General features: G+C 32.8%; 1 protein-coding gene across 2 annotated transcripts; it reads right to left on the bottom strand.

The window, feature by feature from the left end:
* Positions 1 to 6125: 6125 nt before the first annotated feature.
* Positions 6126 to 25317, bottom strand: Pss (phosphatidylserine synthase 1 homolog l(3)77CDf). 2 transcript variants are annotated; one of them, XM_089651685.1, is made up of 8 exons: positions 24997 to 25317; positions 23366 to 23624; positions 21707 to 22017; positions 18691 to 18945; positions 17479 to 17701; positions 13853 to 13958; positions 12199 to 13117; positions 6126 to 10785 (listed from the first exon to the last, which is right to left on the bottom strand). In XM_089651685.1, the coding sequence occupies exons 1-7, from the start codon at positions 25176 to 25178 to the stop codon at positions 13041 to 13043; spliced, it is 1413 nt and encodes a 470-aa protein (XP_089507811.1). In that variant the 5' UTR covers positions 25179 to 25317; the 3' UTR covers positions 6126 to 10785; positions 12199 to 13040. The 2 variants fall into 2 exon arrangements, with proteins under 2 accessions (XP_089507811.1, XP_089507812.1); XM_089651686.1 differs by lacking the exon at positions 13853 to 13958.
* Between the last annotated feature and the right edge of the window lie 1144 nt (positions 25318 to 26461).

The raw sequence follows: 26461 nt of genomic DNA, 5'->3' as shown, positions 1-26461 counted from the left end.
AATAAAACGGTTTAGCCAAGCATTTATATTCTAATGTTGTAAAAAATGTGCTTGCTAATAATAAAATAATAATAATTAATAACTGAAACAAAACTCTTGCCTTAGAAATGCGACCACCTAAAATAGATGAAACTAAAATATAATTTTGCATGTAATTAATATTGTAATAAGCTATTATATTGATAATTTTAACATGCCTTTTGTGACATTGCCGATTTATCGATATATCTATACAATATATTATTATGCAATATGCTAACTTATTATTGGGAGCCACATAGCGTTTTCTTGTTACATGTTACTGTAAATGAGTTGTGAAATTTTTTTTTTCCCAGAATGTATAACTAAAGATAAAAATATTGCTACTTTCATATTTATTCAACAATATATTGTAAACATTGAATATAAATACATATAATACCTCAATGGTTTTAAACTACTTGCTTACAGTGACTTGTAATACTGAGAAACTGGTTTCGTCAAGAGTAAACGGAACACACATTATGATCTAAGCGTTCACAGATGACGCTAATTTAATTATTTTACGAAAAAACACTTTTTGCAAGTTATGCTTTGAAATATTAACCCTTTCTACGCTGAAGGTATTTGGTGTGGATGTACCGGCAAGCCGCGAAATCAAATCGTCGTATAGAACAGCGTGTTAACGCGCTAATTTTATACGGTCGGCCTTGTGAACTCGGCTACCTAGAGCCCTTAAAGTACACGACCGGTTAAGATGAATTATTTATTTGCGCATGTACATAAGGAATACGAATAAATAGTTTTGTACTTGTAAAAACTCAATTATTTCAATGAAGGCATACAAAATTGTATCAGTGATTCAATCGAATATTGTATTTGTATGCCTGTCTTGAAAGAATTGAGTTTGTATACAGACAAAGCAATTTATTCAAATTGCGTGTGTATGGACGCAAACAAATAATTCATCTTAATATTTTAAAGCATAACTTGCAAAAAGTATTTTTTCGTTAAATAATTAAACTAGCGCCATCTATGAAAGAGCAGATTATGAATTCTTTTGTATAAAAAAAATTACATTACTCTCGTTTTTCACCATACGAATAATTATGCATTGTTTCGTTATTGAACGAAAAATACGAACATTATTGTTTCGTTAAAAAACCTAATGAAACCGAACTTTAATATCTCTTACGTAATTTAAATTCAAAAATACATAACACAGGTTTTTAGACACTGTTATTTTACCTAAACTATTTATACCTAAAGATATGTATATTATATTTACACATTAATAGTATTGATTAGTTATTTTAATAAACATCTGTCAATGTGATTCGGTGTTATTTAAGACACCTACAAATTACGAGTATATTATGCTTATGAAATTTTAAATATATTTTTCTGGTGCATATTTATGTTTAGTTATAAAGTCTAATATTATGTTACATAGTTTTTATTATTTATTATAAAAATCATAGTTTTATAAACAGTTAAAAATACTGACCAAATTTGCAGCTGTTAAATTAATTTTGATGATACAAATATTATGTATTTTTAGTTTGCGTGTAAAAGAGGAAAAGCATATTATTATAAGAAGATTTTTTTATTGCAATAATTGAAGGAACTCAAAGTTTAGTGAAGAAGTATTTCACATATTTTATTATTAGGTATAAGTAGTCACTTTAATTGTTTTGTTTCACCAACAACACCATTTTTTTATAATGATAAGAGGCGTAACACAATCTTATTGTCATATTAAGCTGATCCATTACAGAAACAAACTAAGTTTTTTTTTAAATATTAATATCAGAATTATTAATTTTATGTAGGTACTGAGGAATTGTTTTTAGAATTAGGAAAGCTTAATTTAAATGCCAATTCAGTATAGTTTATAACAAAACTATGAATAAATAATAAAAATCTTTGCCCCTGTAAAGTTACAGATTTTAGATATTACTTTAGGTAGGGCACATATAATATAGGTGCGCCATAAGTTTTTGCACTTTTGAAAACTCAATAAAAGAAAACTACAAGTCTAAATGAATGTTTAAGAACAGATTTTGTTTTATAAAGTCGTCCACCATATGCCGCTGGTGTGTCTCGAATCGAAGTTATCTCTTGAAGAATATTTGTGTTAAGTTTGGGTTTGTGGCTGGTTTATTCATGTAAACCCGACTTTTGAGATAACCACACAATGGGGGGAGGGGGCATGAGATGACACCTCTTTGCAAAATCAGCTGAACATTTTTAATTTCTGATATAGTTACATTGGATATATTATAGGTTGCCCCATCTCAGTGCACCCAAGTCCAATTAGTTAATTCAAGAATGAAGAGCCATTTGATGTTTTATTTTAGGGTTTTCCTTGCTCCAGAATACACAATTATTTTCATTAACATGCCTGTTCAGGTGAAAATGGGCCTTGTAAAACTGAGAAACCTTTGTGTCAGTGAATATTTTCCATAAATATAAAACATTTTGTTTATATCCTGCACCGTTTGGATCTTGTAAGGGTATAATTGTAAATCCAGTTTTAATATTCGATGAGAGATGATTTGGGTATTGCCAAAGCAACCAAACGCTTGCGCATCGATATGCTTCCTGTAGATACTCGTTAATTTGCAAGACACTCTCATTGCTCCGACTGTTTCGTGCCCGTCCTGTTTTACCTCATTTAATGTAAAACCGGTTGCCTCGAGCTCATCGATCCATGTTTTAATTAAATTAACACTGAGACACTGATTTACACCACATTATCGATAATGACCAGGAAACATGCGTCAAAAAATCACGTAGAAATCGTTACGTTTTTAAAACTAGTTTACACAGAAAGCGCGGTGTTAAAGCCCCGTAAAGCCATCCAGGGCGAGAATTATTTCAAGAACCGAGCTATCGCATGCCACTTACTAGTGCCCCTTCTCAATCTGGTTCCCTGGCAAGTTGGATATCATCAGTGCAAAAGCGTATGACGCAACTATACATTGAATGCAATAAAAAAATATATATACCTACTAATTCATAATATCAACCATATTTGATCCAACCCTGAATGAAGACATCTTCCCACTTGCCTTGCCATGGTGGATTTGTACCTACACAATACACAATATACACAGACTGAAACTCTTACGAATTTTAAAATAGATTATTCAGTTATAGAATTGGAAACCGGCATAAAATGGCAATCATTTATTACCCTCTTTGTAAACCACCTAAATGCTGATTATTTTACAAAACATTGTACTATTTTTCATAAATTAGTTAATGTCCCATCATAATTCTGTAAAATAATAAAATATAATATATGCACACACAAGATGTAGGTATTTAGCACATTCAATCAGTTTCCAGGTTGACTCTTTTAAATTGTACGATTTTTACAATGCACGAAAAGTTTAATGAACCGCGTCAATACCCAATAATTTACAAGGTTTCGATAAAATAAAAATAGTGACCACCTAATAAGTGAATATTAATTTTAACTCGCAATATTTATGTGAATTTTTATTCATAATCGCTGATTGCTATTGCGCTTGTAAGATTGCGTATTGCCTTATAGTTAATAATATTTACAACAAAGCTTTTTGTATTTACAATTTGAATGCCTTACCTCATACAATAGAAAAATGAAACAATTAAAATATTACATACTTGGAATGTTTATAGATTTATAACACCAATAAAGGTTTATTGTCGGTTGTGTACTGTGTAGAAGAGATTTTATCTTCTTATTGTTTTATCAATCCTTAATAGGAACCTATTTTAATCCTAGTGAGTTCTACTTAGCCTTTCCAGTATGGTGCTGTCAAGTCTTAGGACCGATTGTTTCACAGAATTTGAACAATTCTTAAAATTTCAACATTAATTCTGTGAAAGTCCTATTCAAGGTCTGTTATTATATTATTGTGGATCAGTTGATACACAGAACAGAAATAATAAATTTAAAAAAAGAACTTGAATGAAACTTTCACAGAACTTGAAAATTATATTTCTTAATAATGAATGTTCGTAACTCATAACGTCATAACTCCCAGTTTAATCACAATTAATCAAGAAAGAAATTCAATCAGACACAATATAGGTAGGTAGTAATGTAATTCTATTCAATTGACATTTATCTGTCGTTTTTGCATTATATTGCAAAAGATGAAGTATCATCTGTTAAATCCTATGTTTGCCCATTCCTACCAAAGATTATATTATTTATGTTTAATTTCCGGGACAAACTAATTTATCCTATGATATCACATAGCAAGTTGAAATGGATTGCCTGATTAGAGCAATCCTCCTTGTTTGCAGTGATCACATAACACAATGAGGTGTTTTAATATAAACATTTTACAGATGGAAGAACACATTTCACGAAAATATGATGTATGTATATTGTTTGAAGATTGATAACCTGTTGGGCTAACGAATATTTGTGTTGAATCAAGTGCTTTATATGTGCAAGGAGCCACAACCATTAAGGTCATCGCAGTTTGGTTTCGTGATATTGATTTAAAGTCGCTGTACAACTGCATACATGTATATTATTATTCATAAATTTATAATTGAACTTTGCAAAAATAAAAATTATTTTATACAGATCCTGTTTTTATAATCTACGAACTTACTTCTAATGTGCATGGACAAACATATTATTTCCATAGATATCCAAATTGATATGAGGGATTAAGAGTGCTTTAAATAAACTACGACATCAGTCTTATGTTGATCGCTGAAGAGCGCACATTGAAATAACCAGACCCTGAGCAGAAAAGTAAAGTTCGCTAAAGTAAGGCAACAGTTTGCAGAGCAGTCCACTGGGGACTTTTCTGCCCAAGATCTTAATGTTCATTTTAACCGAACCACCTGGCGTAGCGACTTCAACTTCGGAAATAAGCCCAATATTTTGTTTACCTGATTTGGGATATGTAGTTGAGTTTTTTACGCACTCATCAATTTGCTCGCCATTGTAAAAAGGACTAGTAATTCGTAAGAAGATTTTATTTTCAACAACTAAATAGTGATTATTATAATGTGAGTTGTCTGTATACTGTCAGATTCATTTACTAACAAATCACGGAAAGGGAGACGGTCATGCTCTGTACGACTTCGTTTTGCTCCCTTTTCCTTAATAGACTGGTCTATAACTAATGTTTATTTTTCAGAAACAACTTTTCTTTAAACCTTTTTGAAGGTTATACACCTGATGTTATATATGATTGAAGAAGAAGAAGATAATACATACTAACAAACCTAAATGAAACAGAACAAGACACAGAAAATAAAAAGATAACGGTCACAACTAGGAATCAAACCCACGATCTCTTGTCTTACCACAGCGTCTTATACACTCGACCATCATTTAAAAAGTTTTGTTACACTCTGTTTGAGTTATCATAAAACGCATAAACCTAACCTATTTAACCTAGTTTTTGTAACCTCACTTTTTATGAATTTATATCACTTTTAAGATGTGTTGAATTGTCATTTTGATGAGTTATCCGGTCACCATCAAATACAATTCCAAGGGAATTTAAATTCTCAAATTTTAATCAATTTTAGGAAAGTTGTACCAATTATGTTGAAAAGAACATTGCTTGGGGAAATACTAAATACTTGTGCGGTTTATGGTTTTGGGCGGCTGACTCTCTCGCGCGCCACTGTCGATATTTGAAAATGTTTGATTAATTTCAAGTAAGAAAAAATTGAGCTTACTTTAGGCGCATGAAGATGCCCACGACACACTTAGGTCGGTTAATCTCTTCAGCGTTCTTTCCCTATTTTGCATTCCAAGACGGTTATCTCGGTTTTATCTTACTGCATTACGTATAAGTATGTAATGTGAGGCTTTTAATGAAAAAGAGTTTATATTTTTCTTAGCAAATGTATTCATTTATTAACTCACACACAATAAAACAATAAAATAAATCAAGCCTAAACAGTGAGAAATGTAATTAACAAAAACATTAAAAAGTAACACTAAAATACTATTTTCAATAAAACAACAAAATGTAACCCAAGATAAGATTACTACATTGAAAGTTTAAATACAAAAAATTAATATTTCAGAATTGAAATTAAATATAACATTACCACATCGAAACATTTTTATTAGTTAAAAAAGCCACGATACAGAGATTGATAAAAATAAAACACATGGAATGACAAAAGTTTTAACAACCATTATGTTTTGTTCATTTGTGTTTTACGTAAGATTTTATAAAAATCACATGACTTTGTAATATAAAACTTACAATAAATGTAGATCATTTTCCTTCCTTTTTGGACTACATAACATTATGTATATGTTTTATTTAAATAAATGTAGTAATGATTACTTTATTTTTTTTTTTTCTAAACTGTATTTAATTAAAGAGATTTAAAGATTGAAAGACAGGAAATTAAAAGTAAATATTATTAAAGCAGTCTTTAATATAAGTTTTAAATATTTTTTATTCATTTCACTTGTATTAACCCTTGAGGTTTATGAAGAAACTTAGCCCGTCGTCCCATGGATCAGCAAAGGGAACGAATCGATATAAACTGTAAGACCCTGCGTAGAAAACTCCCGTAATGGCTACGCTGCAAACCGTAGCGATCTTTACGCTTCTGGGCAGGATCTTACAACACTTGGTTTTTGCCGATTTCTTATCGGACCATGGGACAGCAGGCTTAAATGAGGATATACGGTGAAGATAATAAGAAAAAGGGCTCATTTCTTTAAATATTTCAAAGACAGGTTACAATAGGAAAGAAAGCTATATAATATGTAGGGGTTTTATAAATGTACGTAAGGCAAATTTAATGAATCAACTAGACATTACAACACTTGTTTCATAAATGGACATTTTAAAGTTCGATATAACTCATGATGGAAATGACATTGAGCTATACAAGAGAGGTAACAAAACAAACCAAAAAATATTGTTATCAATACATATACATATTAAACATAGAGTTATGTAATATTCTTTGGACTTAGACTACTTAAATTATTAAACAAGTAACACAGAGAGTTTAGTTACTAAAACATAAATGTGCATTACATATTTTATTTAACTACATAAAAAGTAGTTAATACATACATTTCATGTAAGCGTGTTATGTAAACATTATCTGAAACTAGTTAATATCTAAAACAAATGTGTATTTGTTGAGACATTACCTAGCCTTTGATGCTAAAGTAAGCTTATTGGAGGAGCTTGTTTTGGAGAAAAAAATGTAGTCAAGTGTTAATCTATATGGATCCATTTGTTATTGTCATGAAAATAAAAAAAATACTGGTCATGGGTGCCCAAACCTTGCTCACACTATTACATACATAATTATCAAAGAAAGAAAAAAACACAAAATATATTTAAAAAAAAATTAAATTAAAAATATTAAGGAACTCAATAATACATTTAAGGAAAATATAGATTTTTTGGGGGAATTGTCACACAAATTTTAAATTAAAGACTTTTTGAAATTTAGAATTTAATAAAATATAATTTAGGTTTTTAGGTATGCAAGTCACAGAAAGTAACATTATGTTATGGGTACCATCATAATGTATCTCGGGAACTAACTGCAAAACACGTGATAAATACTTTTATATAAATATGGCCTCATTTATTTACCTCATTTTACCAATCCAAAAAAATACCCTGGAAAAATATAGACAATAAAAGATTTTTAACAATTTTACCTACAATTAAATGACTGGTTTTCCAGGCAAATGTGATCCGGTCAACATAATTATATAATGACTTCTTGATAGTTGATCGAACAACAAACTGTCAATACAAAGTAATATGGCAAAATAAACATATTTATTTCATAAGTAATAATCTTAAATATTATTATCTCTATGTACAATGCTTTGGATTATATTGGTAGGAAATTTGATGGGAACAATAGTGCGATACAATTAATAATATTATGTCCACTCGAGCGATTTTCGGCATATTATGCCAAGAACGCAAAAATGTTTTGAGTGATCGCTTGCCATAATGTGCCAAATTTATAGAACCACCCAGATAAACGGTGAAATCTAGGTGGATTAATTGGCTTTAAACCGCAGTAAGCAGTTTCATATGTTTCCATATTAACACATTTCGGCCGGGTATTTTTTGCACTGGCGCTATGCTGAGTCCGGGCGAAAAAAAAGGTCCCGTGAAAATTTCCTTAATTTGTTTTTTCTATATCTTCGAAAATAATTAAAATATTTTATTAAAAATTTCTACATAGTAACTCAGTATACCCAGTTATAAAAGTACTAAACGAAAATCGAATATTATTTGAAATGCAACTCAATTAACCTTGTAATATGTTTATTGCGGTCCGCATATCGGTATTTGCTCATACCTGCTTTCATTAAATACGCCCGACATCTCTCACTCGCTTGCACACAGGAGTTGAGTGGGTGAGGAACGAAGAAAGAGATTCGAATCGGGTTTCGCAGTCATAAAAACCCTCATTCCAGGAATTGAATTATTTCACTAACAAATAATATACTATACTGTTGAAATACCGATGTAAATAAAAGGCACGAAAATAAATTTTTAAAAAGACTTGCATTACGATTCGATAATTATGTACATATAGTTGGGACCTTTACAAAAAAATTGCTATATGATATTCATGTAAAAACATTGAATAATTCCATCTTTTCTGCCACTGAAATGAGGCCAGCGCAAAAGGTACAATCAATCGACCGAACGTGTAGAACTACCTTTCCCGGCCGAAGTGTGTTAATATTTTGAGTATATATATATATATGACACCAATTCCTCGAGTGGATAGAAGTTAGCTATGAGGTGGTTAGTATTTTATTTCTCACATTAACACCATGTAACTATAAATTACAATGTAGCGCATTATTGCACGAAGTCCTTCAATTGAACGAGACTTTGCATGATTTAAAATTTCTAAATAAAATAATAAGATCACATATTTATTACATAATATTATATGTATTATTTTATCAAAATTCAATATAATTTATGGTAAGTATTTATTAATATAATTTTCTAATACAATGTCGGAGGAATTTGAAATATGAAAGATAGTTTTCCTGCTGACAAAGCCATATGCAAGTTCTGTAAATATTTATTTAGGAATTATAAATAATATACCTTCAGATTACAAAAGGTAAATGTGAAGAAATGAAAAAGATAAACAACATTGCTTACAATTTGAGACTCTTAAATGATGTATTACATTTCATTGCAATTTACGCAATGAAATTAGATTACACAAACAGAACACTCAACAAGGAACTCCAGTCTATTTATTACTACCTACATACTTTTTTTTAAAGAAAGACAAATATTGCCGGATTACGAATAACCCGACAATATTTTAAAATCTCCTACTACCACCACAGTAAGCGAGAAATGTTGCTTGTGTTGTGATGGAGGAATTGAATATACAACATCTGGGTGGGACCCAAACGCGATGCCAACTCAGCCACTGACCAGTCAATATAGGTATAATATTTTTTAAGCTAGTTTTCATGGTTCAAATAACTTTCAAAGTTTTAATTTTTCAAGGTCTGTCAAACACACCAAATCTATGGCATGTCAGGTGTGATGTTACAGTGAACAAAGTTTTTTTTTATTTTTTGTATTTGAATTTGAAATAAAGTTTGAATTTTCGTATTGCAGAATCTTAAATTTAACCGTGTTAATAATACATTGTGATGAAAAATTAGCTTTACCATAGATAATTCTATATTATATTAAATAGTAAACAATAACTTAACGTAAGTAAACAAATTATGTACCTATTTAAAAACTTTAACTTCAAGAGTAATAATAATATTTTATTATAATTTTGGTAGTTGGTTGTTGATTTTCTCTATGTGTATCTATAATCCCATATTATATTTCAATTTCGTCAAAACTAAAAACGATGTACATATTTAATATCAAAAGAAAACTGACACATAAAAATATTAATACAAAACCAGAATGAAGTACTCGCAAATAGTCAGCGTGACATCAAAAGCCGCCGATCCAGTGATGCCAACCAAACACAGATTTTTGATGTGTTGTTGTTTTATTCTTTTTTAAATAACAATTAATTCACTAATTCATATATAATAAAACTTATATATACAGATCGGCATTTGTTGATCTACATGAATATATTTTTAGAGCCATAATATCGTAGCCGTAGATGTCAAGGGATCCAAGCCATAAGTTTGGTGAAAATGAGTTAAGTACACAAAACCATTTTAAAATTATTAAAGATGCCTTGGTCAATGGATTTGAGCAGCAAAACACCCCAAATATGAGTATTTTATAAATTGCCAAGAGACCTAACACACATACATTAAAGTAGTTAATTCGTGGTCAAGCACGGGCACACTCCGGTTAACATGCGGTAATGATTTATAGTCTTGTCATCCACTAACTCAGCAAAAAAGACAGAAAAAACTATGTATGGGGTTGTTGAAATATTATTGTTGACACCAAGTTATGGGCAAGATTAAGAAAAGGACACAGATGGCATGTAGTGCAAACAAACTAAGAAAAGAGTGTAAGGAGAATATTATGTATATAAAGCTAAAGATTTGGCAAGATCAATTGAACCTTATAATATTGTTGGACCATATCAAGAGTCAGAATAACATAAGGGTTATATATGAATGTGAATGAATCACAATGTGTGCCAAGAGTTGTTTGGCGGTACATCCTCTTTGCTTAACCCTTCGGGGAAACTGTTTGGTGGTTAGATTGTCAGTTAATAGACTTTCCTTTAGAGAATCTTCACAAAATGTTAGCGCTTGGTCCACAAATTCTCATTGGTCAACAGGCACAAGAGACCTAACTCTTTTGACCAGTGGCGGCTGGTCGCATAGTGCGTTCGTGTGCAGCACTATCTAAATTGTAATGGCTAAAATTAATTTATAATATCTTACTGAAGACTATAAAATCTATAAAAATCATTTAAAAATATTACTTACAAATACAATGCAATGCATATTGTCAGGGAGAGTGATTTTAATCTCTCCAAGTATAAAGTATGGCCGCTGCGCGGCGCTCGAATCTGCCGTGTGCAGAGATTTGCAAACGGACGAAAATACGTTTTTGTATGTATTTTTTAAAACACTGTGAGCGCGTCAATCTAGCCATTTGTACCAGGGATTAGCTGATTCTCGTGTGACACACGCAGCCGACATAACCCGACGATTTCCGAAGATTACCGATTGATGAACCTTGACCCGAGGTTACACGAATACATCCGAAGTTCGTCGAACTTCGAACTTCATCGATAGTGGACAATAGATCACAGATTAGATAGTTGATTTATGTCACAGATCAGCTAGCGTCGTTATCGCGAGCAGTGACGTAATTATTGTCATTGTTTTGGTATTGATTTATCGAGTAATTTGATCAAGCTAAATACTGAACTTAATCCTTTTAATTTGTAACTTTATAAGAAATAAAAATGAGTGTAATCAGTGTCGAATATATAAGAAATAATAACAGTTTGTTTGAAAATAAATTATTAATTATAATATTAATTGAAAAATGCATTCAGACAGTTCGTGATTCCATAGACCGAACAGGTGAGCCCAAAGCAAAAAGAAATAAAACGGTGAACTATGCAACTTGCATCGAAGTATGTGATATTATCTTACAACAGATCAAAGACAGATTCGAGTTTACCAACCATTTATTAGCATCAAAATTATTTGATTGTGAACACATTACACAATATAAAGAAAACTTTCCTCAAAGTGATTTCAATGAAACAGTGAACACTTTTTAGATAAATTTAAATGGATAAATGTGCTATATACGGGAGAGATGATTTCTCTAACGCCGATGGTTTAGTGGCAATCTTGCAACTTTTTAAAAAAATAATTTAGTCGAGTCGTTTTCGGAGTGTGTGAAGCTTTTAAAAATAATATGTACAATACCTATGACATCTGTTGAAAGCGAAAGGTGTTTTTCTACCCTAAAACGAATTAAATCATTCTTGCAAAAAACGATGAGTCAAGACCGTTTGAATGCTTCATATGTAGGTACCTACTTAGTATTGAAAAATAATTTTTGCAAACAATCCCAAATTTCACTTCAAAAGTGATAGAAGTTTTTGCTCTTCACAAACAACGTAGAATAGACCTTATCTACAAATAAGGTAGGTGGAATAAATATTTTTACCCATCTTTTTGTCATATTGTTTTTATTTTGGATTGTCAGTGAACCACCACCTTTTTAGGGCAGCGGCCGCCACTGCTTTTGACCACCACACAAAGTGTGCCTTTCTTGCAATCAGTTCCTTTCAATATTCTGTAGTCAAGAGATATAACCCACATATATCACATCCTTTCAATATTATGTAGTCAAGAGATATAACACAAATTTATAACTTCCTTTCAATATTCTGTAGTCAAGAGATATAACACACATATATCACTTCCTTTCAATATTCTGTAGTCAAGAGATATAACACACATGGTGACCGGATAACTCATCAAAATGACAATTGACAGTGATGAAACAAAAACTAGGTTAACTATTTAACCTAGTTTTTGTTACATCAGTTTTAATGACTTTATATCACTTTTTAAAGGTGTGTTGAATTGTCATTTTTGGAAAATTATCATGGAACCAACACACATATATAACTTCTTAAACTTTTTTTCAGTTATTCAATCAAAATAATAAAAATATAACATCCCAAAGTATCTATGTTCAAAGTTTCACCGTTCTATTTTTAATAACAAAAAATGTTACTTTTTTGTCAGCAAAAATCTTTCTGGGCCGTTATCTCAGCTGTGATTTTGTGGCTTGGCTCCCATGTCATCTACGGCGATGATATTTTTCACCGGAGTTCCTTATTGTATGAATAACAAAGTTCGCCTTGATTTATACTGCCCGCAGTGGATTTCTCCATAAAACAAAGAATTCAATGACACCAAATTATTTAAGCACAGTCCAAAACAAATAAATAGTTTTCCACTGTCCATACATTCCCCTAAAGAAAACCGAGTATTGGTTCAGAAACAGGTTCTGGATTTATGGAGAATGTTGGAATGAGGTTTTTTAAAAGTTCAACAGATGGGGCCGGTTGCTTCACATCTCGTTAGCTCTTCCTGCTGAAGTCTTCCTCAGTCCAGGTTCAGCAGCTTCCGGGCTTTTATCACCCATCGCTGGAAAAGCAAATATTATATTTATAAATAACACAACGGATCGATTGTATAATAAAGCAACATATTTTAATATTTGACTAATACAATTCGTCAAATTGAACAAACATGCAACAACAAAAAACTAAACTCCAGCAATACTTTTCCAATTATAAAATACAGAAATTTCTACTAAATTCAACTACAATGAATACATTACATAGATAAATAATTACATACGGGAATGCTTTAAATATGCACATACTTAACAAGGAGACTAAATTAATACAATATGCAAATTTGATGGCAAACTTCGATTATGTTAACATGTCATAAAAGGTATGACATTTTAATCAATAGCAAAACAAAATTTAGTTCAAATCCAATAAAATTCCCATTACATTGAATTGCGTACAAACAGCGGTGCTTTGAATTTACTTAGAAGTACCTTTGAGTATAATCACAAAAGAACATAACCCATAAAATCACAGTAATTAGCCTTTTGGCCGCAATCACATCAAAACTTGATAAAGAATAAAAATAGAGTATCAAACCCTCGTTACAAAAACATGAACTAGGTAACGTGGCCAAAAGACTAAATAAATATTACGTCACAAAGATTTATGTCTAAATATTGAATATGTACACCCAAAGTACCCATTATAAAGATACAAAATTAATTGATAGTCGCAGCTGTGCAAGAATGTGTTTTTTCCACCACCCCATTACGAGGTAGCGTTACGGGCTGGTGTAACTTACAGGTAGAATTGTCTTCCGTCCGGGAAGATTCTTCCGTCCCGGATTCCTCGGACACCGGGGAGTTTGGCTCGCTTTGGGAGTTCTGCCCTCGTTTGGGTTTCTGAGTCTGGAATAATCATGCAGTTAGTGTAGGAGTAGGGTTCTCAACATTCCCACCCGGCAAGTCGCTTGCATTATCACACAATATATACATAATAAGCTCATAAGTCCTCACTGAACTGTTACTATGTCACTAAACAACAACATTGATAATTCATTTTAAGCTAGCCACACAAAAACAAAAAATAAATACAAAAGCAAAATAATTGGCCCTATTTACATATTTAAAATGTTGATATTATGTATTAGATTATTTAAAAAAAATCATTAATAATTGAATGATCATCATGAAAATATAATTATTAGTTTTGTTTAATGTGGTAATAACAATAATTATTTTAGTTAGAAGATTTCAACTAGTCATAAATACCCCGTATCAAAACAAAACTGCCGTCATAAGCAAAAAGGCTGATAGAAATTTGAAATCACATTCTGATTTATTATAATAGATGAAAGGTGTCAAATATCAGAATGTGACTTTTGCAAATTCCTAGTTGCCTTTTTGATTTTGATGACAGAGTCTATCAGTGGTCTTATACTAACATGTGATATGATATCATGTGTCGGTTCTACCGAGAAACAATGTTTGACCACTACAATTTGACCAAGATACATGATACCGCACATTCCAACAGCCCACTGACGGTGGGACTATGGCATCCCCAATTGGGGAATGCTGTATGACAGAAGGAAGTGGATAGAGGAAGGAGATGGTCCATAGGAAGGTTGGGAAGTAACATGTGACAATATTATATTGTAACATGTGATAACACAGGTCTGCAAATTGACATTTTTGAATTTTTTTTTAAATGGTAATGGTTGAATTATATGTATTTCGGAATGCTGAATTCGAGAATGCCATCCATTTTGACCCATCACGTAAGGATTTTCCGCAAAGTGGAAATTAATATATAGGCAAAACCCGCCTTACACTACTTCTGTAGGGAATGTTCAAAAGAAAAAAATCATAAAATTATACAAATTTAATTAATTTTAAGTCATAATATATTTTATTTACATCATATGCAATTCTAAATCTTTATAAAATATGCTTTTTTTAGTTTGGAAGCTTCGTTTTGTGCTTTTTCGTTTGTGGGACGTTATATTTTCCCTATGCAGCATCCAGCAGTAGTCGCCCATCATATTTGTATCCCATCGACCTTGATACCTTCTCTCCATTGCCTTGATATCTTGGTGAAACCTCTCACTTTGCGCTTCACTAACTGCACCAAGATTTTAAATCTCGGATCAGGTCATTTAATTCAGCTTGAGAAAATTGTTGAGGTCCACTGGAGTCGCCTACTTGAAACTCGTCACTAGAACTTTCTTCTGATTCACTTTCTGATGATGGCAAATCGTCCAGGCTTTGGGGTGCTTGTGGTGTAGGAATGCCAGGTCCGTGAGGGACTGAGCGGAGTGCTGAATCCATGTTTGGGTAACAAATTTGTTTTTTATTTTTGGTAATATACCCTTGCACATTGCACGAACAAAAGTAGCAGTCATCGCTGTGGTTTCGAGACTCTCTCCCAATATATATGATTCAAAGCTGACTAATTTTATCGTCATGAGTTACTAAATGTTTTGTTTCAGTCTATAAAACTTAATATTATCTTATAATAAGTTGTAAATAATAGAAAATATATATTTCGGCAATAAACCCCGTTTTGCGACTTAAGATAGGCAATCCCACAGTATTTTGCGTTTTGCGGAAAAACCTTACGTGATGGAATTTTTTTGATAATTTTCCCGAATTCAGCAACCAAAAATACATGGGAATTACCTCTTATTTCAAAGAAAAAAAAAACGTTGCAGACCTGTGTAATTTAAGTGTGTTATCACAGGAACATGTGATGTTGTAAGACCAGTGAAAATAATAATTATTAGGTATTTAGTAATCAAAACAACATGTGATATAGCAAGACCACAGAAAATTATTATTATTATTTAGTAATCAAAGCAACATGTGATATTGTAAGACAACTGAAAATAATAATTAATATTTAGTAATAAAAGAGTGTTATCTTAGCAACATGTTATATTATAAGACCCGCAGAAAATTATTATTATTTAACAATCAAAGAGAGTTATCACAGCAAAATGTGATATTAAACGGCCCGCAGAAAATAATTACATAATATTATTTAGTAATCAAGTAGTGCAAAGAATGTTTAAGAACCTCTGAAAGAGATATCCTCCAAAACATTTACCCAAGTTGACTGTTTATTCAGCTGATATTTTAGATTCTTTTGATGGATTTCCAAAATTCTCTGTTAATCTTGATAACAGTGTAAATATCATATATTTCTACAAAAACGACAATAACTACAATAATATCATGCCTATAATGAAAGGTTTCTTATTTTTAATTACTAAATAAGTTCAAATAAAAATGGGCCAATAAATTTGTAAAACTATAAAATGTTAAAAAAATAAAAGTCAATCCACTCAGAAATTAATTATCTATTTTATTCTTATGTAATGCACAGAATGTTGTCAAAACAATTTTCATATATTGGATATTGTTCAAGATGGTAATTGACTGGACCATTTAAATGCTATTGTGATCTCATTTCAAGGAGAAAAAAACTATGAAAATTTATGATGAACTGCTCAGAAAAACTTCCATTCTCGATAATACAATGAAACTATGAAGCAAAGCTTTAAAAACATTAAAAAATCAGGGGAAATTCTGTCGTTAGCTAACTGTTTCTAGCCAAAGTCAACAAACAGTGAAACCCACTTATAAAGTGCCCACGGTTTTCATTCTTAACACACTTCAAGCAGGCGAAAATAGGGTCCCGTACGAAAAAATGGATTTTGCTGTAATATATCTTTGAAAATAATACATATATGTAATTGAATGATTTTTTTTTCAATTTTAGTAACCACAAGTATAAAAGAACTGTCCGAAATTAAAACCGGCTTTGTAATACAACTCAATAAACTGATGTTAAAGTCAGTTTTGGGACAAATAATGGTGTTTTAGGTGTAAAAAAATGTTGTATTTTATTACATTACATAAATTTTTGTTTTCATAAATCATTACAACAAAAAAAGAACGATTTTCCAGTGCCATAAGTGCAAGAATTTATTACCCATTCTATAGGCTTTGTAGTTTCCTTTTGATTAAATATTCTTCCACGCAAGTGTCAAGAAGATAAGAACATGGGTGACATGTATCACATTGTTTATACATATACTCATTTATATATTATATAGAATTATCAACAGCAATTCAAGTAGGACCGGCGTAAAAGGTAGAACTACCCTTCCCGCCGGAAGTGTGTTAAGAAGTTTTGTTTTTCAGCCCCATGAAAACAAAAAATAAAATTATTTCCTACTTTTGAACCCGCGATCCATACATTAAATAATATTTTGTTTCCGGTACCTTGAAAAACTTTATAAGAGTTTCACTGTTCATAAAAATGAATATAAAATTCCAGATAAGGTAGTTTTTAAAACATAAAAAATAAAACCTTTGAAAGTACACACAAAAACAACACGATTGAAAAATTGAAGATAAATACCTCGAAATACTTGTGGTACAGCAGACAGCCATAGACACACATAATGGAAATGAGGAACTGGATGAGAAGCCACATGATGATGTTGACGGTCTGGGTCTGGCTGAAGAGTTCCTTTCCGTTCTTGATGCACAGCAGGGCCTCCGTGACCATGATGACTCCGTACACCCAGCACTGCGTGCCCACGCGCTTACAGCGAGGGTCCGTTACGTAGATGTAATATTGCCTGGTATCAGAAGTCTGTTATGAATTCCTAGCCTCACTTTATTTTAAAACATATTAACATTCATTTCATCTTCTTTAGTTGCCTTGCATGTTCACATTATCCCTTTAAGCCTTCCTGTATCTACCGAACATACTTCATAAGTGCACAAACTCATCCACTTACATCATGTAATAAACTATAATTGGTATATTTGCTATTACCTTTCAATGGTAACTGACGTTTTTATCGTAATCAAATGATCGTAAGCAAAAAGATCACATGTAAAAATAACGTAATTATCATTTGAACGTATTATTTGCTTACAATCATTTGCTTATTATTTGCCTACAATCATTTTGCTTACGATCAACTTATACTTAGGATCATTTGATTCCATTAATTTGATTACATTCATTTGATTACAATCATTTGATTACATTCATTTGATTATGATCATTTGATTACGATCTTTTGATTAAATTAACACATTTCGGTCAGGTATTTTTTGAGCTGGCGCTACGCTGTCTCCGGGCGAAAATAAAGGTCCCGCACGAATTTCTTTAAAAATAATATCTTCAAAAATATTTAAAATATTTTGCTCGATCAATCGTTTTTCAATATGTGAACGTACAAAACCATATTTTGTAGCTAAATGCTTGGTTTCAATTAATGGTACTCATAAACAACGACGGAAAATATTTAAAAAATTTGCTGTCTTGTGGTTATGTCTTCTTAAAAATATTTTCATTTTGTACGTTCACATGTTGTTTGTTTAGTACATCTGAATCATATTTTACTCAATACATTATTATGCACGAATCTCTGCACTTCTATTATATATTTTTTTAAATTCTATTTACTAGATCATAATTACTAGGCATGTTTGTTTTTCAGACAATAAATAATTTTTATACAATCATAAACATGTTTTCAATATCAACTTTGAACAACTTGGAGAATCGATAGATTGGTGGTATGGTATCGGAGTTATACACTATTAAATTACATACCTAACAGATGGCGCCACAATGACGCCGATCAAGATTAGCCTGGAAATGACTAGCGGGTGCGACGGAGGCATCTCGAAGATGTGTTTCAAGAAGAAGGTGTTCAGCTCGGACAGCTGCCAGAAGATGACCAGTTGACAGAGGGCGAAGAAGCGCATGTAGGTGCAGGTGGGGTCAAGCCAGCGCACGGGGGCCCAGCTCAGCGGGGTGAACTGGAGCATAGCGCGCTTTATCTTCCCCGACGTGCTCGAAATGTCCCTGAAGCAAATTACAGTTCAAATTAAAAACAAAAATGATGTATGAAAACAATGTTTTTTGGAGATCATAAAAACTATGAAAATCAACATCTTTAAATTGTCCGAAATGATACCTGTAATGATTACAGTTTCTTTAATAAAATACCAAGAATTGAACACATCTCGGCCTATTTTCTCACTGAGCAAAATCTTTTATGTACTTTTTCACAAGCCTAGAAAAAATAAAGGAACAAGCAATTACATATTAATGCTTTGGTGTCAGATTTTCTCCTTACCAGTTTTTCTATTGTGGCAAATTTAGTTCTGAATTCGGATTAAAAAATATATATATACAGGGTGTATCGGCACGTACCCGACAAACTTTAACCAGCTATTCCTTAGCACATTTGGAGTAAAAAATGTTATGGGCACTTTGCTGTCCGGTCACTTTTTTTTTTAATAAAAAATGTACTACTCATATTTTCACCACATGTCACCAATGTTTTATCCTTTGTCAAAGTTTGAAAACCCGTCTGGCAATATTTTGTTCGAGTTTCGTTGAATAATGTACGTACGTACCTACGTTGGCGCGCTTTTACAATCACAACGAAATGGCACAGCACCATTCGTCTTATTTTTAACTATTATTATTTATTATTTTTTTTGGTAAACTAATGTTTTTAAGACAAGGTTTTTTTTTTATGCATAGCACAAAGGGTAACAATTATTTTACAAGCAATAATTATTCGCCTGAAACACTCATCCACATTGAAAAATCTCCTGATAAAAGATACATGACGCCAACGGGACTCGAACCCGTGTCCCTTCGATTTCCGGTCGACAGCTCTGACCACTGAGCTATGGCGGCTTATCTCTTACCTGCGAAATGATTCAATATATACTAGTGTTTCATTCAACAATTACTGCTTGTTACATTTTTTCCATTTTTTCACCTGAAAATTATTTAGTGTGTACGAAAGAGCGAGGACACTTTTTGACACACTTGCTAATAACAGCTGTTGAACGCGAGAAACAAGGCAAATGACAGTGACGGAGTGTGGATTTTTTTATTTATTTTTTGTTTAATGGAAAAAAAATGTTACCGGACAGCAAAGCGCCCATAACATTTTTTACTCCAAATGTGCTGAGGAATAGCTGGTTAAAGTTTGTCGGGTACTTGCCGATACACCCTGTATATTACAAATATACAATCTTTTTGCTTAATTTGACACTAGTGGCTCACGTGTCAGGCAATTTTAACCCTATCGCCACCAGTGCTAGAATTTCTAGATCATTAGTATGTCGCACCTTATTTTATTTATTTATTTATAGAGCGGAGACGGTTTACATGTAGTTCCCATGAGCACTTAGGCCATAAGGCTCATTGTGCTATCTCCCATTTTACCTCATTCTTTTAACAGTCACCCGGTCTCTTTTATAAAGTTCACCAGGGTTGTCATTGGATATGTGGCTATGTCTTCTGGTTACACAATGTGTCTTCGCAGGTCTCATCTATGCTCTCCAATCCCCCTTGGTTCCCTGAAGGCACCACAGGGGAAGAGAGCCTCATCATATATTCCATAGCGACAAAGAACTCTATTTGATGAAATGTAAAGGATAATTCAATGATTTGAAACAACAAACAAATTCAACAAAATCATTAATCATCTTACCACAAAAATTATGAATGTGAAAAAACACATTGGGTCATTTTTTTTCAGAAGGTTTGTTGATTGTGTCCACAAAATAATTTTTATTTATTAATTTTATTTTAGCCATTCGTACATCCAAGTTTACAAATGTGTGATTTATTATTATTACACTTTTATTATTTATTACATTTTCTTTTGATTGATATGGCTCCTACAATCCAGATATCCAATATCAGTTGGTGTTGACTTAAAGTTTCCGCCAGCGCATTATAGTATTGCATTCCTTCGTATAGTCAACTATTTTTTGTATTGGCTTTGTCCTTTTCTGGTAGCCTAATTTCATTGCACATTCTTCTTTTATTTCTGTGAATGTTCTTGTTGTATACAATTTTGGTAATAAGTTGTTTATTATTTTATGTATAAATATGATCTGTTTCACTGTTAGTCAATTTAGTTCCTTTAACATTTTAGTTACTTTTGAAAATCTATTTTGCCTACATATTATTCTCATTGTTCTATTTGGAGAATGTGCAACTTATTTTATTCTCTGTCATTACACAATAAAAGAATTGTTGATTAATAATGGAGATCTACTTGTTGTATTGTTCACAACAAGCTTTTGATACATAACATCAAGATTAAGAAATTTAAAAATTCAACCACGAGTCGTTTGAAAATAGGTGACAGAGGATGTCACTTTAATCAACTATCTTTATAATCAAGTACTACTATATTAAGGTCACTGAGATTCTCTCCGAGGTCACTATATTCAAAGTCACTGTAACGAGTAACAGGATAGTCCAGTTAATTATCTAAAGTTATAATAGTCAATTTCATTGTAACTGAGTATCACAATAGTCGAGGTATCTGTAACCGAGTACTAAATAGTTGAGGTCATTGCAATCGAGTGTCGCAATAGTCCAGGTTAGGGGTTGGCAGACCGCGGCCCTTTGAATAGGCGTTTGCGGCTCTTCAGACATTTCAGACACACTCAACCAGCCTTATGAGATGGATCAGCCGAACGAAATTTGACTAAGAACTCATTCACGTAAAATGATAACTCTAAAGTTATTTGTCTAAGGAACCTCTAGGTCAGTGAAACCACAAAATAAATAAGTTGGGGAATATTACCTAATGCTGACCCATTTGTACTCCCTCATCTCCAGCGCCTTGCAGATGGCCAGACCGCACCAGATTCCGAAGCCGTTGCAGATGATCACGTCTAGGATGATGGAGTCCCACCAACATTCGGTGAAGTTTGGCAGGAGGTGGATGAAAGCGATCTCGGTGATTTCCCACATGCAGGAGATGACCCACAACAGGCCCATATGGCGGATGAGGATGGCCTTAAACATCCAGCCGAGGTAGTGTCCGATGGCAAACACATCCGTGTGCGCCCACAGTTTGGCTATCGTCAGCTCGGAGCAGTTCACTCCATACTCCTAAAAATCACAAAAAATATATTTTTTATATTGGCTTTAGTTTGCTGTGGATACAAGCTAATTAACTTTTACAATGATGGCTTTTTTTAACACAATCTATCATTTTTTTTATTCTATTCTTTTTGACAGAGTGTAAGTGTTTTAGTGAAACTTCATGGATAGCAATAATATGTGACATCAGCAAACGGGGATAGCCACAAATGGATCACATGATGTGCGACAGTTGCGTATATAAGGTCAAACTCCAAACTTCTTCCCATCCTTAGGAAATGTGTTTCAGGTTCTAAAAAACCAGTGCCCCCGGTGTACCAGTAACTCCGGGACAGGAGTGCTCTTGACTCGGGTGTTACATTTGTAATGTATAATTCTAATAGTACCTACTTGTGAATCGTGATATTTTCATAGCTCTATTTTAAAAGAATTATTTATTACAACTATGATTTTAAGAGAGGTCTCTTGAACAATACCTATTTTCTAGACAATGTTTAAGAAGTACATACATGTAGACAGAGATGTGCTTTATTTCAAATAAATCCATTTCAAATGGAAATGCAAAATGGGTATTTTCCATTTTGCATTTTAAATGCTTTTCTAAAAACCATTTTGCATTTTAAATGCTTTTCTCAATGCATTTTCCATTTTAAATGCTTTTTTGCAACATTCTTCCTACTATCTCCACTCATCTTTTTTTCATAAGCCCCAAATATCAGTCGGTCCTCAACCTCGCTATGAGAGATAATTTACATTTAACAAATTGCTCCCTGGTAGGAGCCCTGGTAATTGAGTGATACCATTACAAAAAATACTGATTCAAATACTGAACATGGGGCCATGACGCTGTAATATTAAATGTTAGATAGCAGTTTCTATGTTTTTACGTTGGCAACATTAGTACCGCGCAAATTTGTTGTGGTTTCATAATCTGTAGTTGTGGTGTTTTTGGATTTACCGTCATGTAATATGTTTGTTCTACATTGATGTCCATTATTAAATGGCAAAATTGTTTAAAAATTCTATAATTATTTTGATTGTTTGACCCGAGAAACCATTTTGCATTTTCAATGCATTTTGAAAATAGGTATTTTGCATTTGAAATGCTTTTCTAAAAACCATTTTGCATTTTCAAATGGAAAAGTTTTGACCCATTTCCATTTTGCATTTCAAATGGTTTTGGGTACCCATTTTGCACATCTCTGCATGTAGATAAATTACGGTACGGCAGCTAAAAGTTACATTGTAACCCCTCTTTCTGTTACATACATCGTTTATGACAGAGGTTACAACGAAGCTATAGGAGGTATGCCTTTAACATTCTGCTTAAATAAAACAGTAACATATTTGAACAAACCTTATCCATGTCGATATGGAAGTCTCTGAGATTGGGGTCCACCCAATAGAGGATGGAATTGACGGTGGAGTAACTTTGAAATAATAGAAAGAGTAGTGAGAGGAGGTACAGCACCGAGAGACCAAACACGATCCTCCACACAGCCGGGTGGGGCCGCGTGAAGGGGCCATTGGGAAACGCTAGCACCGATATTATCAGGAAGAAAAATATCACACACCAAATCCCCGCCCAAATGTTTTCTTCAATGCTCGTTTCATTCCTGGAAAAGAAAGATATCAGTTTTATACAACAGACGGCAACAGCCACTGGCTAAAAAAATCTAGTTCCTAATTTCACCACAAACCTACCTAGCAACAATTAAAAAAAATAGGTATTACCTGCTTATATTTTGCCATTTACTTTGGAACATGTTCCGAAGATTTGAATGACAACTGAATAAATAGTATTGAATTGAAGGCGTAATTGATGCTTTTGCACATGCATGTCCTAAATTACAAGACTTATTTGGCACATCATCTTACACTGGACATTTATTTCTTTTAATTTCATCACTGGATAAACATTTCAAAATTTTCTGTTTTTTCAAAAAAATTTGAAATGTTTGTCCAGTGATGAAATTTAATGAAATGTCCAGGTTTGTGGGGTTGAAAAGTGGGGAGGCACAAACAAATGTTTTAAGATTATGTATACATACCTACATAATATCAAAATATACCACACTAGCGGAATATCAAATCAACGCGACGATCTTTCATGGAAGGAAAATAATCGGTGATCTAATTAAAATGGGAAGTAATTCGACAGCAATTCGGTATAACACGGGCATGTGCCTAGTATGGTGGTCGAAAAATCCAAAACAATATAATAAACTAACAATCAATTGAAAAAATAAAAATCATGATCGGTGCTACTTTGGAAGTGTTGTGAGGCGAGCCTCAAACTAAATACCACGTGTGCCCTCCCCCCTTTTGCATGAAATCAGCAGCTCGGTGGCAGGCCATACGTCTGCCTCACTTCGTACGGTGTACATTTTTATACCGCATTGTGCAGCTCGGCGAGCGGGAATCCATGTGTGGCTGGCCGGTAGAATGAGTTACATAATAATACTATAAAGACAACGACCTAGTGAAATTCGAAAATATGTATGAGTAAAATTTAAATTGAAGTAACCTTAAGGCTTATACAATTTATAAATATAATATTTAAAATGAAGTAACTTTAGGCTTACACTTTGTTTTGGAAGTATGTATACATAAATTTTCTCTCCTTTTCTCCTATATTTTTAGGGGAGGCGTGGGTGGTTTATTTATGAGGGAGGCACAGCTCCACTACATTATATAACTGATCAGCTTAAGCACCACTACCACTTTATGGGTTTTTCGAAAGTTATAATACTAGGAAAATATAAATATATATAAATTACCAGTTATATACAATTAGCACATGTAAAGTTAACTGTATATTTATCCATAAATTTATTACGTTCGTCAGCGAGTAAGTGAGTTGACATAATATTAGGTATATGCAAATACATAATCGGTTTAATTTGTATTCATAGGAAATTGAAACAGAAATTTGAATTCAATGGGCTGCCAGGTTGGTTTAATTGATTTACATCGCATTATATTTACCTTACGAATGCAGAATAAATGACAGCAGCGACCGAGACCGCTAGTAGAGTTATTGTATGGGGTTTGTAGAAAAATTGTAAGGAAATATCGTCCACCGGTCTTTCGTTGATCGCCTCAAAAGCATCTTTTTGCGATGGCGGTGGAGTACAGGGCCGTTTATGTGATAAATTTCGTTTTTTCATCTTTACAATGGAACGATTTTCTAAAAGAGGTTATGTTTCAAACTTCCAGACACCGACTGAGATTATTGGCCCATTATGAAAGGCAAGGCAATACCAAATAATAAAATAATTGCATCTGATTGGATCATACGACCCATAAATAAACCAATCACATACGACCTAACATCGGACTTCGAACTGTCAAGGGATGTGGACACGGTCAAGCGGCTTGATCGCAAGCACGTAGTTTTTTTGTCTACTGTTGTCTATTGTTGTCTATTATTGTCTATGCTTAGCGGCTTGACAGCCCGCATCAAGCCTCTCCGTCAAGCATGGCCACGCCTTCCTGTGATTTCGTGGTGGTCTATGTATTGTACTTCTATGCCTTCCTGTCATTTCGTGACTCGCGGCAAAATGGAATCTGTCAAAGACAAAGCGTTCTTGGCTCTTACGTTAGCTTTATGTTTGAATAAAATAATAAAAAGAAACGAATTTGGTGTCAAGAATGGTACAAGTTAAGGTACCGCTTTACCCATGAGCATTTGCAAAGTGTATTACAGGCTACAGCTATTTTTTGTATGAATATCTTGTGCGGTATTCATACAAAAAATATGTTTTCTCCATTGAAAATTCAGAAAATTATTTATTCTACAGTTTGATTATTAATGACCTTGAAAACCGCTGTCATAATTATTAAAAAATACTAAAATACTTCCAGAATTTTTAAATTAGATGGATTTCTACAAATTGAACACAAAAACAATAACTAAGTACCTATTTTATAACAATTTTATTCAATTTATATCATTGTTTATGATACGTGATATTTATTTGTCTATTGTCGTTTGTCTATTCCCACAAAAATATAAATTCGCATCAAGCCTCGCCGCAAGCACGTAGAATTGCGCAATGCTTGCAAGCCAGCTTCGGTACACGGTCAAAATGCTTGACACAAAGTGCCATAGACAATAAACTACGTGCTTGCGATCAAGCCGCTTGACCGTGTCCACGTCCCTTCAGGAGATGGAAGGATTCTTCTAAATACGCATACTTCTCAACATTGCATTCAAGGAGCTTAGTACCTACTTATGAAATAAACTATTCCGAAAAAATATAAAATGCTCCATATAGCGCTGGATAATATTCGACATCAGCTTTTTTTTTCTAAATTCTATACCGCGGTTCTTGCTCTCGCGATACATTTCATCTATTAATAAGGATGTAGTTGTTGAGTTCTTTTTTATTTTATTTTTTATTAATTCCTTTACATGGGTGGTGTGTTATGCCCTTAGGAACTTCTGTGT

Source organism: Hesperophylax consimilis, chromosome 4 (assembly GCF_061612785.1).
Source record: "Hesperophylax consimilis isolate HC1 chromosome 4, BYU_Hcon_1.0, whole genome shotgun sequence".
NCBI classification, from domain to species: Eukaryota; Metazoa; Arthropoda; class Insecta; order Trichoptera; family Limnephilidae; genus Hesperophylax; species Hesperophylax consimilis.
The sequence above is the reverse complement of the archived record's forward strand: the minus strand, read 5'-3'. Positions and strand labels throughout refer to the sequence as shown.